Source organism: Drosophila montana, unplaced genomic scaffold (assembly GCF_035044405.1).
Source record: "Drosophila montana isolate Dmon_TW-CO22-7 unplaced genomic scaffold, ASM3504440v1 contig_3200_1, whole genome shotgun sequence".
NCBI lineage: Eukaryota > Metazoa > Arthropoda > Insecta > Diptera > Drosophilidae > Drosophila > Drosophila montana.
The window spans coordinates 6,672,418-6,690,025 of record NW_026998080.1 but is presented as its reverse complement, the minus strand read 5'-3'; the positions used below and the strand labels follow the sequence as shown (position 1 = coordinate 6,690,025).

Below are 17,608 nucleotides of genomic sequence, written 5' to 3'. Positions count from 1 at the left end.
ACTTTGCCATTAAGTGTGACGCATAGCATGAGACGTCTGTAATCTGATTAAATTTTATATTCTTGATCAGTATCAGCAGCCGAGTCTATATAGTCATATTCCTCTGGCTGCTTCTATGCAAGCTAGTTGCTCAGTTTAAAAGCTATTATCGAAAAACTTTGCATAGGTCTGTCTTTGAGCTTTTGAGTAACTATCCGGATCGAAGCACTATTTCATATTGCTGCCCTGGAATGATATGAACAACTTTTCTGTTTATCAAGATATGTTGACCGAACTCTATAATTATTAAACTCTCTATGCTCTTTACACACAATCCAAGTTCTATTAACATCAGACTTCTATATCGTATAGCTTTATAGATCAAAGTGTTCGCCTTTTAAGATAATTTCACCAAACCCATCTTAACAAGCTTCACTAATCGATTTACATTTCTGCAAGGGTATTTAATGTTCGGCGTGTCTTAAATAGCTCCTGCTTTCTTAATATACATACAGCATATTTGTATAGACTTTCATCAGATTCGCTCGCTTATCTCGTGCTCTGTTCGGCTATTCTATTTGCCATTATAGATGCACAAAAGACATTGAACGCATAAATTCCTATATAAACAGACGTTTGCATTTTAATTACGACTCAAATCCAGTTCAGCAGACATCCAATTCCAGTAGCCCGAGTAGCCCGAGTTGCCCCCGTCGCACAGGCTATTTCCATTACGCGTTTCAAGTTTAAGCCCAGCTCAGACTTAGACTCAGACCCAGACTCTGACTCTGACTCAGAGTCGGACTCAGTGCTAAACGACAACGCGACGCGAGTGGACGGGTTTCTTTCGAGTCTGAGATTTATTAAAGTGCAAGAAGCAGAAGCAAGCTCAAATTGAAGGCAAAGCCAGCTAAAGAAAAACAAAAACAAAGTGTACAGGTACAAATTGACAGAACATTTCTACATAATAAGCAGATGCTATGTATAAAGAGGCTGGCACGCCTACAAAGTTGTTGCCCAGCTGGTTTTGGCCCGACTACGCCTCTGTGCTGGGCTTGACTCGGTTTGAAGAATTCTCGACATTCTCGACTGTCCGTCCGGCCGGCTGGGGGACGCGTTTCGCATACCGAAACAGACGAGTCTTTTGTTTTTTTGCAAGCTTCTCTTGCAACGCCAGCTTACGGCTGTTGGCCAAGCAAGAAATTAATTTTGTTTCACCTGTTTTTCAGCCGCAAAATGTTTGCCCAATTCGGAGCAGCTTGCCTGCTGCTGCTGCTGCAAGCCGCACTGGCCCCAGCTCAGGTGAGTTTTTTTTTCCAACTAGCCACTAAGTATGAAGCATAAAGTTGAATATTCTTGTACTTTGTACTTTGAAAACACCTTTCATAACTACGCACTCATGTGTGCTGTGTGCTATGTGCTGCGAACTTTGTGATTAAGCTAACCAACTTCATAGCCAACTCTCGCAAACAACTTCGACCGGCATGTGCCCAGCCACCCCTTGGGCCACAAAACCATTTTGTGGTTAATTCTTTTAGCAATTTTGGCCGGTTCGTTTTGCGAAATGCAAATATTTCAATTATTTTCCATGGAATGTACGCATACGCGGCCCATCAAACGCGAGACCTCAAATTGTTTTATTTATTTACAACTGTGCAAAGATTGGCCAGCGCAAATGAACACGAACACACTCACATTTAAGTAGAGGGTATATGCGGCAGAGTTTTTCAAGAATTTCCTATGCAAAAAATATCATTATATTATCATACACTTCCTTATTCGCCTTAAGTCTGCACATTCTACTTCAATGAACGGCTCTTCAACATTTTTTATCATTTCATGCCCGAGACTGAGGTGAACATTTAAAAATTTGCATAACTTTAAAGCTCTTGACGAATTATATACCCTTGCAAATATGTGGCAGCTATGGGGTATATTTTCATATAAAAACTTTATTTCCAGAAGATTTTGACTTTGGAAGCTTTATGATATGGCAATAGAGGAAGATAGGGAAACGGACAGACAGCCAAAGCTAGGTATATCTACTTCCATTATCGTCTAGATTATATATGTGTATATATACTTTATGAGATGGTAAAACTCTTTAAAGGCTTAAACATGACGAAATGTAACGTTTTTTAAGGGTCATAAGACTTATTTAAAGATCATCTAACGCGTATCTGAAATTAGGTATATTATTCAAAGACTGGAATTCTATTCGACTTAGAGCTTATTTGAACTTAGGTATATTATTTAAAAAATTGAATTCTACTCAATTCAAAAACTGTTAGTTTGATACGCGTAAAAAAGTATTTTTAACTATCGCAAAATTTAAGCTCGAGTTTTCTTCTCTCAAAGTACAACTAACTCTTCATTGGACTAACTGACAAACAACGCAGTTTTCAATTCTGCGAATTTGACTATAAAATTGATCAAAATTGGATTCTTGTATTCAACACAAATATAACAAAACAAAAATAACAAAAATATTGTGAGTGTTAAGAAACAGCACTAAAGTCAAATACAATGTATTTACTTAATAATAGCTGAATGACAAATTCTCAAACAGAGTTGCGGCATAAACTTGAACAATCAAACTGATTGCCAATGTTGCACGAGGGTCAAGGGTCAAAGCAAGCACAAATACTGGGTGTTGATTTCATTTGCGGTTTGTTGCACATTCAAACGATAACGGGACCAGCTCTTGATTTGCGCCATTTGGCGAGGGCTGGACAATGGGCGGTGGGCGGTGGGCGGTGGGAGGTGGGAGGTGGCTAGGCAATGTGTGGATTTTGGGCATATTAAATTGTTGCGCAATGCACCGGCTATTAAATGCGGCAATGGAGAATTTTAGTATATGGCTATTCAGCAGTTCGTGTAATTGCATACCAAGACGCAAGCGGTAATTACTTTTGAACATTAAAACACCGCGCGGGTAACTCATTAATCCACGAGCACGACTAGTGTGTGAAACTCTAGTCGCTCAAGTGTGTGTGTGTGACGGTGTGTGAGTGTGTGTGTTGTTTTCACTCCTTGGCCGGAGCTAACGATTATACATATATAGCATTTTAATAACAGCGACCACCTTGAACTTTCAACCAGCCTATGCGCAATCTGATATGGCTTTGAGACAAACACAAATGGAGGGTAATTATACCCTATCATGAACTTTAAAAAGAGTATATTAGTCTTGTGCAATGTCCATTTGCGTGTCCGCCCGTTCGCTTGTGAATTAACTTCGCAGCTTATAGTCCGATCTTTATGACATTTGAAGCTCATTTCCGAAACAAAATAGACTATAAGTATCTAAGAAGTATCTTAGAAGTGATCATTTCGGAGTCTGTGTATACTCCAAGTTATTCTACATACCAAATTCTGCTGCCTTCAACTCGTATAAGCTCAGAGATAGGAGAGGAGTCAATATCGATTCTTATCGTTTTTCTGGAAACTCGTTGATTCGTACGATCTATATTTCAAGTACTTAAGGACTAAGGGAAATAAAGACAGCCGGACATGGTTCGAATCATTCATCTACATACATAATGGGTTCAGAGAAGCCTCCTGCATGTGGCATGAATTTGCAGGATACCTTTCAACCCTTTTTATCGATTGTCAACAGGTTCAGGTTAGAGAAAAGGTACTCAATTGTACTCAATTGTACTCAAAAGTACTCAATTGTCACGTTGAGTGTTACGAAATTTAAGGCTACACTCACAGGGGGCATGGCAAATAGCATTAATCTGTATCTAACACAATTTTATATCTTATAGGCAGAATCGTTATCTCTTTATTCATTTGGCAGGACTCTGATCGAGTATTAAGCAGTCGGTTGCACCCAACGGCCACGTTCTTAGCAATTTTTAGCTAATTACGCATACGCCGCATTGTGCAAGCCCCCGCAAATGCGGCGCATATTTTCACTGCAAGACAACATGCATGCATGTTTAAGTGTGTGTGTGTGTGTAAAACACTTGTCCGCATAGCAGCATAGCATGCTGTCGCGTGTCCTGTCAGTTTTTGGGTGCTGGCTGCATCTGAGCTGCCTGTCCGGGGGCGCTCAGGTGGCAAAAGGCCAAACGTGGCCCGTTGCGAACGGTCTCGCCGGCAAATTGTAAAACATGTTTGGCCGCGGTGTGTTTAGGTGCTGGGCGTATCTTCTCGCCGCACTCTTTGTTTGTCTGCTGCAGTTTTATAAGCCCAGTTTTTTTTTTTTTTTTTGTGTTGCTCGCCGGATGTCGTCGAGCCAAAGTTTTCGGGGTTGCCGCAAGCCGTAACAATTTTGGGCACTTTGCGCGGCGGCGGCGACCGCAACTTGAAAATCTCAGCAACTTGGGTTTATTTCTATTTGTTTACGGGCCCGGCGCTGGCGGGCGGCTAGAATTTAGATTTTAATCAACGCATGCATGAAATTTGCATTTGTACGGGCGGCCAGCCAAAAAAAAAAAAAACCCAAAAATAAATATATATATATACAAAGCCGCAGCCAGTAAATTGTGGTGTGTGTGTGTGTGTCGTGGGAATTGTACACAATTGAAATTGAAATTAAGGGCCGCGTAATGGTCTTTTTTGTAAAGGGTTGCAGCCAGAGTTATAATTTTAGCTCAGCTTTCATGGTAAATTCATGCAAATACTCTAAGCGCTTTATTTTGGGGCCAAATACTTTGCGGCAACGACTCACAAAGAGTTGAGTGTGGAAAATTATTATAGGTCAAGACCCGAGTTACGTTAAGCATTGTCTGTGGCCTGAGGACCGCTGCAATCTGAAATCTGCAGCGTAAATTAGCACAACACAATGTCCCATTCGGGTTGAATGTTTATATTTTGGCAGCATTCAAAGAATTGACGCTCCGATGTTTATCAGCAAATTCTGTCAGCTCCGTAAATAAAGTGCAAATATAGACATTTACAAGCAACGCACTCGAGCTATCAACTCAATTGCCGAACCACAGCAAAACTCAATGAATTCGTGCAAATATTTAACAAGCAAACAAAGCACAAGCACAGCTCTTCACATAATGCCAAATAAACGTTTTCAATTTAATGCTGAAGTTCAAATAGTTCCTATAAATTAGATGTCCTTTTGTTGCTGAGCTGAGTTCAGCCCTAAGCACAGTCGGAATCTTTAGAATTCTTTTGAACGTCTCGCGGAACAATGGCGAATTAGTTTCATAATTTATAGAAAGATGTTGCTAACTTTTCAAAGAAGCTTTTGGGAGTTAGATGTGAATGTCATCTTTTACATTGTATCGAGGGGAATATTAAACAGGTTTTCCAGATAAACACAAAAGAATCGCATATATTAGACGGGTTTAGAGTGAGATAAGTAAACTAGATAAAAACAATGTCAGTGCAAAGGTTATAACAGCTTATTTACAACTCGTTAATGCATTTGTCATATATAAACTTGATAGCGACAATTAGCTGAGCCCGTCGCTTGGAGGAGGTGCTGGGCTCTAGGCTCAGGCTAAGGATGGATTTGACAAACAGAAGTTAGATTGAATTTTTAAAATATATACCTTGAATATTCAAATAATAATAATAGTTATACAAATAATAAGAAAAGTGTATTATTTGAAAAACAGCAGAAGCTAGATTGAAACTTTTTAAATTTATAATTTTTATAATATAAACTTTTAATATTAAAATCATATAAATAATAAAATAACAACAACAAAGTTTAAAATCGCATAGGTACATTAAATTAAAAATTTCAAATTTAAAAAGGCTTTGAAAACAGTTATTGGTAATTTAGAAAATCAAAACATTGATTTAGATCATTGACACTAACATTGATTTAACTGAATATATCGAAAATTAATCATAGTCAGGCCCAATTATTATCGCTTAACTAAACTCAATATTGAATCGCAAGAATTCAGGATTTTTCTTTTGATAATAAATAATATGTTAATCATCAATCAAACTAAATAACTGTTGTATAATAAAAGTTTGCATACTTATCGTGCTGAAAAAACGATTGTTATCGATAAATTTATCGTAGCTTGCAACCCTAATATGCTGTTTAAAGGCCAAAGGCAATATTAACAAAACAATATTTGTATATTCCAATCAGATAATAAGGTAGTTTTGCTTATCTATTAATGAAACTCTGATCAAGTAATTAATTATTTTCTATAGAAAACGCAATTGTTTTGTTATGATTACCGTGCATAAACTATCTCTCGTGTGAGTCATTCAATTAATATCTATTCGGGCTTAAGTTTTACGTAAAAGTGGATTAATTGAATGCATATAGATTTACTAGTCACAGTCACTAATGATATATATGAATACTTAATTAAGTCGTAGGCATAAAAACAGCCATTCGGCGGATGGAAATTGCCCAGAAACGCCCACAAGTCGCTGCTTAAAGTCGAACAGGTAAAGGCAAAGCGCAAAATGAGCTCTTGAATGATGCGATTGCTCACAACTATATGTAGATATATTATTTCTTAATCGGCCTAAAGCCTCTTACGTGCAAATTGTACTTTAAGTGGGGCGGGCGCTGTATGCGGCTTGGAGGGGCGGGAGGTAGTTTTCGCATTAAGCTGCATTTATCGGGCGCTTAAAGCGACTTACGACTGCAAACCAAACCGCTAAGCGGCTGTGTGTGTGTGAGGGTGAGGGTGTGTGTGTGAGTGTGCTTTTGTGGGTAAGGGTGTGTGGGTGGGAGTGGGCGCATTTGCATCTCATTACGAGCAGCTGCAACAGCAGCATCCGCGGCTTCTGTCAAGATGTCGCACAATGTTAAATTCCGACGTGTATTCTGCCCGTGTGTGTGTGCGTGCGTGTGTTTGTGTGTAACTTATAATGCAATTTTCACATTTTTCAACTTAATAAGCGCAACTCATGCTCTTAATTATGACAATATTATAATTTAGTTAGCTACCGTCTGTCGCTGTTGCCGCCGAGCAGGAAGCCGAATTCAAACTTTAATTAGAAGTTAATTAAGTTGTGAGACTCAAAAAAAAAACAAAACATAAATGGTTAGCAAAAACACATCAGCAGAGCGCCAGTGCGTGCGAGCTAGATGGAGAGAGCAGAGTGCGAATGAGATTGAAAATATGGTAAAGTGGCAACAACTCACCTGTCACCTGTCATCTGTCACCTGCCAGCCGTTCACAATTCGACACCGTAAATGACCAATTGATAGTGCAACACGGGCACCGTTCTGTGCCGCTGGAAACGCACCGTGGCAAACTGTTGGCCCACACCGCCGTCCAGCAGCTGCGCCCGCCCGCCATCGCCGTCGGGCGGCGTCATATCGTAGGCGTGCACCGCCGTAATCGTATAGGCATCGACAGCTTTGGAGTTCTGTGTGTGAACAAGTCCATGTTGTATAACATACTTATTTCGATGTTGTGTGGACACATGTTTATAACGCCTACCTGTGTGCCATATACAACATCCGTGACATTCACATTCGCATCCGCGAGGTAAACATCTTGTGCATGCAGCGTGCTGGCGTATTTGTTCACCTGCCCCCAGGTGACCGTGGCGCCATCGCAGCGCAATGCCGCCAACAGCAGCAGCAGCAGCAGCGGCAGCAACTGGCTGCTGCGCTTGATAAGCAGCGTTGTGTGTGTCAACATGACGACAGGTGGCACACACAAGCACACACAAATACGCACAGAGACTCTGTTGCCTCCGCTTGACAGATTCGTGCAACGCGCTAGGTGTGAAACTCAAATGATTCGCCTCCAGGTGATCAAGTTAAATATTGTTGCTTTGTCTACCTTCAAATTGCTTATCAGTTGCACGTTATTTTTTGTTCGCTTTTGTTTTTTATTGTTTTACCGCTCTCTTGGCTGGCAGCAGTCGTGCCTCATTTATTGAACATTGTTTTCTTTTTACGCGCTCCGCTCCGTCTGTCAACGCTGATAATATCGTTTGCTGAGGCTGTTTTGTTTGCTTTGAGTCTTGTGCAGCCGGGGTTCTCCACAATGCGGTCTGCATTCATAACCATGATATGCTATACTGGCACATTAAAAACTCGCTCACACTCGAGTTGCGACTGACGCTTATCAGCTTATCATTTGCTTTGATATAGATTTGTGTGTCGGCTGCGCTCCCATTTACGTACATAAATGTTAAATGTTTAAGCTGATCAAATATGAAACAATAACAGCAAACTGTGCAAATATTTATAATTTATTTTAAAACATGTAATGTGTACGTTTACAAAGGGAAAAGCCCACACACAGATACACACATATGTATGTGATTGGGCAATCGGAATTTTGGGGCTACGCTGCAGAGAGTATATGACGAAATGTATAGACAAGTAGATAAGATGAGGAACAGATATTGGGGCATATAATATTGACACTTTATTTGTGTAAAAACCCAATCAATGTCATTATTTCGAGGAAAATATAAGGTTGCATAGGAAAATGGCCCTAGCTATAAGACATTTTAAATCTAAGCTCATTTAAGAAGCTCTCGATTTGTTATACATAATAATATATTAGTATATTCTGATAACTTGACATAAGGCAATGTTTTTTTTTTTGTCATGGAGGAAGATATTTCCGATCCCACAATGTGCGTATATTCGCCATGAACCTTTGCATAGGTGAGAGTACACAGAGCAGACTGGCCAGAACTCTTTTTGTACCTCGTCCCGTCCTCGGCTGAAAAGACGTCAACATCTTACCCAGCTGCAGAATTAAAAATAAATTAGACTAAAGACCAATGGCAAACGCTTGGCAAAATATTATCATTTTGCTTTGTTCTTTTTTATTTGCAACCTTCCTAAAATGATAAAAAGAAGTTTAAACATTCTAAAAAAGTAGCACAAACAATTAATGAAAGGTTTCAAACAAACTCAGAGACCTTCTATTACTTACTCTCGTTATATAAACAACTGATAAAATTGATTTATGTTTTTGGAAAACTAAACCTCAGTTGAACAAAACTTACTATTAAAAGACTTTAAACTACCATTCAAATCGTATAAATCATATTTGAGGAACAGAAGTTCCGCTCTAATTGAAATTTATGATTTAAGAGGCAGCTCTTATTGATATTTTGCTCCGTATATGGTAAATGCCGTAAACGCAGGTGTTCAATCGAATTTCGTTCGTATTTCGGTCTTTTTTTAAGAAAGTTACCAAACCTAATTTAAATTGATTGAAGCTTTTTGGCAACTAGATCTGTGGGGCAGGTAGCCCAGGATTATTATGTGTGTAAACTTGTTGCCCACCTGAACCTTTTGCAGTAATATCTGCAGGTGTTCAGTCAAAGTTTTCGGGCACGCAAACTTTTACTATTTGTGAAAAATGGCGCCAGCATCTTGTGCACAAAGTTTCGGCGTGCCTAAACAATGAGCGCAACTTTCAATAGCATTAAGTATACGCCATGTATAACTAACTTTGGCCAACTCACTGCACCATACTCAGCTCATCTCTCTAATCTGTATCGTATCTCCTGTTCACAGCTGATTACACTACGCGACGGCAAGGTGGGCGTTAATTTCGCCGGCTACCATGCGGATGCCGGACTCGGCGGTCTGCTGACGGGCAACGCAGCCCACGGCGGACTCAGCGCCTCGGCGGGCACACCCTGGGGATCGCGTGCCGCAGCTGGTATTGGTGGCGGTCTTAACGGTAATACAACGCACTTATTAATTTGATTTTGATTCACACTTTAATCCAACACATTCGTAGGACGCACGGCTGGCGGTGCATATGCAGCGGCTCAGGCCAACGATGATATTGGCGCCAGCGCCCTGCTCGGCGGCAGCGTGGGCGAGCGTGGCTATATCGGCTCCGAGGCGCACGTTCCCGGCAAGGTGTCCGTCCATTCCGCACAAGTCGGCCAACAACATGTGACCTCTGGTCCGCCAGCTGTTGAAGATTTGCCTCCAGTGCTGCCAACGGCGCCCAGCCATATCCAGAAGGTCAAGCCGCCCAAAAAGTATTCGCTGATTGCACAACATGTAAGTAATTGCTAAAGATTTTGAATAGAAGCCCATTAATGTCGCAGCAATAGCATCTACATCGTCTGGATATTGGTTAGACGATACTCTAGAATTAGATTTCGAATATAGTTGAATAATATGCAATGTCATCATTCATTTGTATTTCCAAAAATTTAAAAAAAATTGCAAGAGATCAATTCAAAGTGTTAAAACGCTTAAGATGTCTGTTTTTTTTTATTTTATCGTCAGTTTTTCATTGAGAAAAATAATACATAAGCTTAGTGATGTGCTCAGCGATTAGCATACAAAATATCTCATATATATAATAATTGCAGGGTTTATAGGAGTCTGATTTCAAAGCTCTAAGCTTGCCAGATTCTAGTCGTCATTTGTCAAATTTGCTATAGATAGACGCATATTTATGTTTATTTTAGAGAACAAACCAACTAGCTTGATTTGCTTGAGATATTTCAAAAAAAAATATCCAAGAGTATATACATCTTTTTTGCATATAGAAATTACTAAAAATTAGCGTTATGCTAATTAACAAATGCTGTCAGATAGCTTTGACGGCCTAAACTATATTCGCGCAGCTGTCAAGTTTGATTTTTTTAATGGAATATAATTCACTTATTAAATATAGCTTAAAGGCGTATTTTAGCCAAAAAGCCAATGCTCAGCGTGGAAATACTGTGTGCGTGTGTTATATTTAATTTAAGCTCGTGTTGAATGCCAACAGCACACAAATCGATGTGTGTGTGTGTGTGTGTCTGTCTGGTTGTGTGTTGAACCCTCCCTAATCTATCCATGTTCAGTCAGACCACAGTACGACCACTCAAATCAATGAAAATCATGTTCAGACCGCTGCAGCTCTGCCAGCCGCAGAGGCCGGCCTGAGTAGACAGGAGCCGACGCCTCTAATAATTGTGAAGCGACCACGCCTACGTGTGAAACGCCCACGTCAAAGGCAGCGCACCGTTTACATAACGCGTAAGGTGGGCGTCGAAGAGGATCTGGAGCAGCTGCAGCCACAAGAGGAGCTCCAAAAGTCACACTCTGACGAGTCGGCGAAGGTAACACACTGTCAAAATAGCCACGAGAGCAGCACAAACAAGCGCAGACACAGGCGATGGGCGGCAGAGAAAGCCAACAAACAGAACATATGCACACAAATACACAAAAATACACAGACATACACACACCCACACAGCCACACACACACACACAACACCCACTGTCCAGCAAACAGCAGACAGCATTTAGATATGGAATATGGCCAGCAGCAACAGCTTTTGGCTTTTGGTTGCAACTTTCGCTTTTGGGTCAAAATATTTGACCACTTTATGCTGTAAATTTATTTAAAACGTTTGTGGGCGGTTTTTTTTTTTGTATCCTTTTGGCGCGCCAGCAGCTGCTGCTCCAACTTGTTGAAATATTTTCAATAATTTTTGCATGTGTTTTCATTCTGATTATTATGCTCGTTCACGGAGTGTATATAGAGTATATTGGATTTCTGCAATGCCCGCTCGTCTGTCCGTATTGAACTCTAGTTAGGGTCTTGCAATAGACAAAAGGAAAAGATGGATAAATAATTTCGTAACATTTTTGGGCTCTCCTGAATCTGTTGTGCTTCAGTTAAATACTCAATTTATCAACTTTTTCTTTAATATATATCGGCTCCTCTGGAGTACATGTTGGGCTTGCCCAAAGATACTGCCGAAAATACCCATCCATAAATTTATATAATAATTTGGTATATTTTCAGAATTTAATCAAACCGTGAACGAGTATTACGCAGTCGGTTGCAACCGACTTGTTTGTGTTTTGTTCGTTTACGTTTTGGTGGCAGCAAAATATATAATTTCTGGCATTTATTTAGCTTTCGGTTTTATTAGCCATGTTTTTTGCCTGCCATTTATTTTCATAGCCAGCATGAATTGGCAATTTTTTTCGTTGTTGCTCAATATACATTTATTTTGGTTTTTGCACTCACAGGCGACGCCCAAGAGTGAAGCCAAGGTGGTGCAGACGCGCAAGTACGCAAAGGTCGCCAGCCAGAGGCCGCAGGGCGTCAGCAGCCACGTCATTGCGCCGCAGGCCCAAGGAGTTGTGGGCAACGCACTTGAGGTGAGTAACTCGAACTGCCGTCGTCGTTTGTGTAAATGTCCATTTAATTGTTTGTCCATATTCACACTTTCCGTAGATACCCATTGGCATTTTGCGCTCCCTGCAGGAGAGCCTGGGCGCTTTGACGGGTGGACAGCCTTTGCCGCAACCGGCAGCTCAGCCTTTCCAGGGTTAAGTGCACATATATAGCGCATAAGTTTATACTCAATGTCATATAATCAATAAAGCCAATTAAGTGGTAAAAACAATAGCGAACTAAGCCCCTCCTCACAAGCGGAACAATATCAAAACTTGAATTTAACTTGTAAATGTGCCATAATCCATCATCTGTCCAATTCTAGTACTTGCTTGCCTTGAAGTAGGACTGTGTCGAGGGTGCTCAAGGCAAACAAGGTGTATTTAATAGGATTACAGCAGGGATTAATCACGTACATAAAATACCTGAATGTAAATATTAAAACTTTAATTTCGCATAAGAAGGACAATGACAACAAGCTTAGTTCAGTTGACTTTTGCAAAAGCAACAGTTTTGGTAAATAAATCCGCCTGCTCTTCAAAAAAGTTGAAACTTTTTTATAACAAACACGGGTAAGTTTACTTTCCTTTTTGTATGTATGTATGTATTTATAGTATGTGTGTAGTGTATATGTATGTAGGTATGTATGTAATCCCAATGCAAAGTTCACTTCAGATTTTCACTAATTAACCCCGCTACGCTTCAAATGAATAAAATAAAACTCGCCCCTCTATGCAATTCTCATGAATTTAAGTAAGACTGTAGTTTAAATGTTTTATTGAAAAGTATTGTTATTCTAATTAGCTTTGCTCTTGTATGTGGTTGTGTTTATGCGAGTGTCTACTTATATGTATGTACTTATTTTACTTATTATACATATTTATGTATATACCTATGTAGATATGTTCCCTTGTAGCAACTGCATAGCAAATTGACTTCCCACTGAGCCGCTTTTTAAAAACAAGCTGTTTAAAATTAATTTTTAAACAGCGCCCTTCTATGCGATTCTCAAGAATTCAAGTAGACTTCCGGCATTCATGATTTTTTTATAAGTGATACAGGTTGAGTTGGCAATTCAATAAACTTAATCTCTACTCATACTTCTACTCGAACTTTCTTGCATTCTCTCCCTTTCTCTCTTAATCTCTCTCTCTCTCTCTCTCTCTCTCTCTCTCTCTCTCGCCCTCTCTCATTTTATTCCATTTCATTTACTTTTAGTGATATGCATTTATAAATTTTGGTCGCGCCTTTACTTGTAGATGAAAATATACTTATCAAACGTACGTGAATTTTAAGGTATGTATATATTTACACACATTTACATTTTAAGGAAATCTAGATCTGAGCACGGATTATTCATATCATATTATCTGTATATGATATAGTAAATCAGTCGAGCCCTAAAGCATTTTACATTATATATTTCTTTGTATTGGCCATTTGGTGATAATAAATTGCCTCTTGCAGCGGTATTCAAATTAACGCTTGCATAAATACATCTAAAGACAAATGTTTGCACAATTTATGAGAAGTTCTGTTGAAATGTCAAAGGCGTGCCTAATTTAATTTAAGATGAGCCATTTTATTTGAGTCCATTTACTTGGTGAAAGGGTCGCTTCATAAAGTGAAAAACCACAGCAATGCCAACAACAACAACAACAGCTACAACAACAATGCACTATATAGTTTCATATCTGCTCTAAGAGAGCTCTAGTTCCTAGTATGGACTTGCTTTACGTAGTTCTGTTAATACGAATTGTTCGAAAACATATTGTGCTCGAAATTCAACTTTATACAGGAAATACCAAAGCGTCGGACTTGTTTATTTAGGAGCTGCTGGGCAGACCCTCAGATAAGATACGGCGGACAAGAATACAGCAACACACACAACTAACATATACTAGTCGCGTGTGTGCGTAAGTGTGTGTGTGTGTGTGTGTGTATAGTGGCTGGGGTTGTGTGTGTGTAGGATGTGGCAGAGCAAAATATTTCACACTCTGTAACCACAGGCACTTGTGCGAGGGGACAAAACAGCGGGTAACAGTCCACACATGTCTGAATGCTTAACACACACATACACAAGCACACACACACAGACACACACACGCACTTGTGTGCTGTATGCACGTATTGTGTAAATATGCTTAAACACCTCGGGCTTTTATGCTTTTAACCCTTCGCCGCATAAAGTCGCCACTACATGAGTGTGAATGTGCCAGTGTGTGTGTGTGTGTGTGTGTGTGTGCGAGGGTGTGTGTGTTCGTGGGTGTGCGTCCGCGAGTCTGTTAGCCTTAGCGCCAGTTTGTTTAGAGCAAAATAAATGCCCAAGCGGCGGCTTGTGGCTGCCCTTTGAATTTCTTAATTAATGTTGCGCTCGCAATATATTGCCATTTAGCGCCTGGTGCCTGCTGCAAGTAATGCCTACCCGACGCAGCTGACCCCCGCCCTAAGCCTAACCCCTTATCCGCCAAAGGTTGCGGGCATTTCAAAGCATTACAAAAAATACACGTAGATAAACATAGACCAAAAGAAATGATCCGTTAATATAAACACACACATGACATAAAAACAGCATAATTGTAAATTGAAATCAAAACAAAAAAAAAGGCAGACATGTCAAGTATATAGTAGAGGGCATTACCCGGCTTCACACGGGCCACAGAGCTAACATTTCTTGAAGTCGGCAAAATAAAAAATAAGTTTTAAAATAATTTTGAATTCGATTGAATCAAAATATAACCTTTGCCCATAAAATCTTTAACTGACATTTTCCACGCAGAAGTTGTTGATTTTCCGAAAATTTTTTAAATTAATTTTTATCATTATCTTGGGCAAGTGTATTTGAGCCCAACTTTCCACCTTGGAAAGGTAAATTTGTTTGGCACTTCTCAAATGAATGATCGGCTAAAAAAAGATTCACACATACGTTTTCCACCAATTTTCCACTGCTGCGTGTGGAATTTACAGAAACCAAGCGTGCTTTCGCAAGTATTTCACCTTTCAGGCAGGTGAAACCGCTTTATATTTAGACAAATATGTGGGAGTAGTTGTGTATTCAGGCATTTCACATCAAATTGAGTCAACACATAATTGTTTGGCTCAGTTGCTTCTGGGGCCAGCAGGGTTAACAACGGGCCGCAGAATCCACAATTTGTGGGCCGCATTAAATTTAACGCACGTGCGGCACAAATTATATTTACAGTACATTTGTACATACCACCCAAATATGTGTTTATATTCGTATATATGTATTAGCAATTTCTAATTTATAACATAAAAAGCCAGCTGAAAATTGAAAAGGTTTTTTGGCTTTGTTTCATGTTGCCAAGCGTTGAAATTTTTTTTTTTTTCATATATTTGTGCCGTGGGCTTAGGGCAAATTTCAAAAAGAAATAAACCAAAGCAAAAGGCAAACTTGTATACACATACCAACACACACACGTACACGCACGCACACACACACACACACACTCAGGCACAGGCGTGCGACGAGCTTGTGCGCGCCGAAAGGTAGGCAACAGAAAATGGTGTGCACCATGGCGTATGCATGATTCGCTGTGCCGCGCTTGAAAACTGCAAATTGAGCTGCCAAGGCATTTACACTATGCTACAAAATATCAACCAAATGCTAAATGCGATTATCGCGCTTTTGTTATAGATATCTTTAAAGATTCTTTGGATTGGCTGCCTCAATTGCTGGAGTTTCACCTTTTGAATGTGATCCATGCTTTTGTTAAACTCACTGTTGACCAGTGTAATTACTGTTTTTGCTTGATACATTTGATGCAATTAGCGAATAGTGGGCAACTTATTGTAAGATGAACAGATGATTTTTCAAATGCCGGCAGGCAAAATTCCATACACATACACATATTTGTATATTGTAGTCAATATTGAAGGAAACTTACATTAAAGTGCCCGTTGGCGGTTTAGCTCACCGAGCTGGCGTGGCACTTTATAAATATTCATTGCCCGAGTTTGTGGAAATTGAGTGCAAACAGGTGAATATAAATATTCATATTTGGCTATGTACACACGCCCTTGCCATATTATAAACTTTACACAGCGAGACAGAGAGATCAAGAGAGAGAGAGAGAGAGAAAGAGAGAGAGAGAGGGGGGGAAGCGCCTTCGAGATGCCCAGAAGCTTTTCATCTGAAGTAATTTAAGGTGCCCGGCTTGTGTGTTCAGCTTTAATCCTAATTTTATTGTGTAATTATAAGCATATATAAGGTATATACACACATTTGTTTGTTTACGCCAAAAGCATATTAAGTAGGAATAATGTAAATTTGTGCATAATTAATTAGTCGACACCATTTAATTGAGGCAATGTGATTGTGGCCCCAAGCTGTAGACTTTAGCCATATGCAAATTCGCAAGTTGCCACGTGCTGCCCAACAGGGCTTTAGTTTATCAACACCAACATAAACAGCTCATGAACACACGCACACACACATCGAGACACACACACACACAAACACAATATGTACTTGTACCTCCTGTTCAGATATTAACCAGCATGTGACATCATTTTATGCAAATGCATATGGAAATGTAAATGACATGGTGAGTGATAAGTTATATATGTAAGTATATAGCATCGGAAGTAACAATAAAAGTAAGCTTTTAATGCAACCTTTACAATCTGTGCAGCTAGTTGTTATGCTAATTGAATCGAGCATTTATACTTTTGATCCCAAATTCGGTTGCTAACAAAAATATATAATTAAATTAAAGCTATAAGACACGAAGGGTAAAGTTGGCCTATTTCTTTATATAAAACAGTTATTCCTGACTGAAAGCCCAAAAAGTAAGAACTACGACGCTGAAATTTGTACTTTAGTTACGTTTCTTGATGGAGGTGCACGATAAAACGAGTTTTTTGAGAAATTACACTCACAAGTGTGGAAAATTCGTGAAAAAAGGTTATAAGAAACATTTTTTGTTTGCTATTCAAGCGACCCCAAACGATCATGCTTGAAATTCAATTGAGAGCTGTTTCGTACTTTTTGCAAAATGCATCCGTCTTGGATGAAAAATGCAGGTCAAAGGTTCTTATATTTCCACTGCAAGCTTCACGAGATAGGTCTTAGATTGTCAGAATGAATGAATTGATTCCAATGATTGGATTCTCAATTCCATAGATTTCCAACTCATTTTTTTATATCTACCAGCTAGTCAGTATATAATTACTTTGCTCTCATTTTAATTGAATACATTTTCTTGAATACATTTCTTGATAATATCCCTAAATATTTATTACTTCGCCTAACAGCTGCAACATCTTATTTGATTCTGTCGAAATTAATATTCATAGTTCTTCGCATGTATTAAACATAATATCTTTTAATTTCCATAGAACTCAATTATTCGTACACTAAAAATAAGTAGAAATGTTGTCTTGACAACGAGACTCAAACGTTATCCCACAGCTTCAACGAGCATAAATAGGTTCTAAATATGTATAAGCCAAAAGCTGACGCGCCCCCCCCCCCCTCTATCTCTCTCTCTTAATATAAGCATATTAATTGTGTGTTAGACACACCCAACCACTCACACACA

General features: G+C 39.4%; 2 protein-coding genes across 3 annotated transcripts; one reads left to right on the top strand and one right to left on the bottom strand.

Annotated features, from left to right (window-relative positions):
* Window positions 1-666: 666 nt before the first annotated feature.
* LOC135432077 (uncharacterized) lies at window positions 667-12,324 on the top strand. Of its 2 annotated transcripts, XM_064687548.1 has the most exons (7): window positions 667-918; window positions 1,209-1,281; window positions 9,419-9,587; window positions 9,648-9,919; window positions 10,717-10,974; window positions 11,897-12,028; window positions 12,105-12,324. In XM_064687548.1, the coding sequence occupies exons 2-7, from the start codon at window positions 1,216-1,218 to the stop codon at window positions 12,201-12,203; spliced, it is 996 nt and encodes a 331-aa protein (XP_064543618.1). In that variant the 5' UTR covers window positions 667-918; window positions 1,209-1,215; the 3' UTR covers window positions 12,204-12,324. The 2 variants fall into 2 exon arrangements, with proteins under 2 accessions (XP_064543618.1, XP_064543619.1); XM_064687549.1 differs by lacking the exon at window positions 10,717-10,974 and having other exon boundaries at window positions 691-918; window positions 12,105-12,278.
* On the bottom strand, window positions 5,791-7,984 carry LOC135431554 (uncharacterized). The gene is made up of 3 exons (XM_064686762.1): window positions 7,368-7,984; window positions 7,067-7,293; window positions 5,791-7,005 (listed from the first exon to the last, which is right to left on the bottom strand). Exons 1-2 carry the CDS (start codon window positions 7,569-7,571, stop codon window positions 7,099-7,101), a joined length of 399 nt encoding a protein of 132 aa, XP_064542832.1. The 5' UTR covers window positions 7,572-7,984; the 3' UTR covers window positions 5,791-7,005; window positions 7,067-7,098.
* Window positions 12,325-17,608: the final 5,284 nt, after the last annotated feature.

Bases quoted from the DNA above. Each gene is read 5' to 3' on its own strand.
- LOC135432077 (XM_064687548.1), top strand. From the start codon at position 1,216: ATGTTTGCCCAATTCGGAGCAGCTTGCCTGCTGCTGCTGCTGCAAGCC. The intron at 9,920-10,716 runs GTAAGTAATTGC...ATCCATGTTCAG, and splicing joins ATTCGCTGATTGCACAACAT to TCAGACCACAGTACGACCAC. The intron at 12,029-12,104 runs GTGAGTAACTCG...CACTTTCCGTAG, and splicing joins TTGTGGGCAACGCACTTGAG to ATACCCATTGGCATTTTGCG.
- LOC135431554 (XM_064686762.1), bottom strand. From the start codon at position 7,571: ATGTTGACACACACAACGCTGCTTATCAAGCGCAGCAGCCAGTTGCTG. The intron at 7,294-7,367 runs GTAGGCGTTATA...GTTCACACACAG, and splicing joins ATGTTGTATATGGCACACAG to AACTCCAAAGCTGTCGATGC.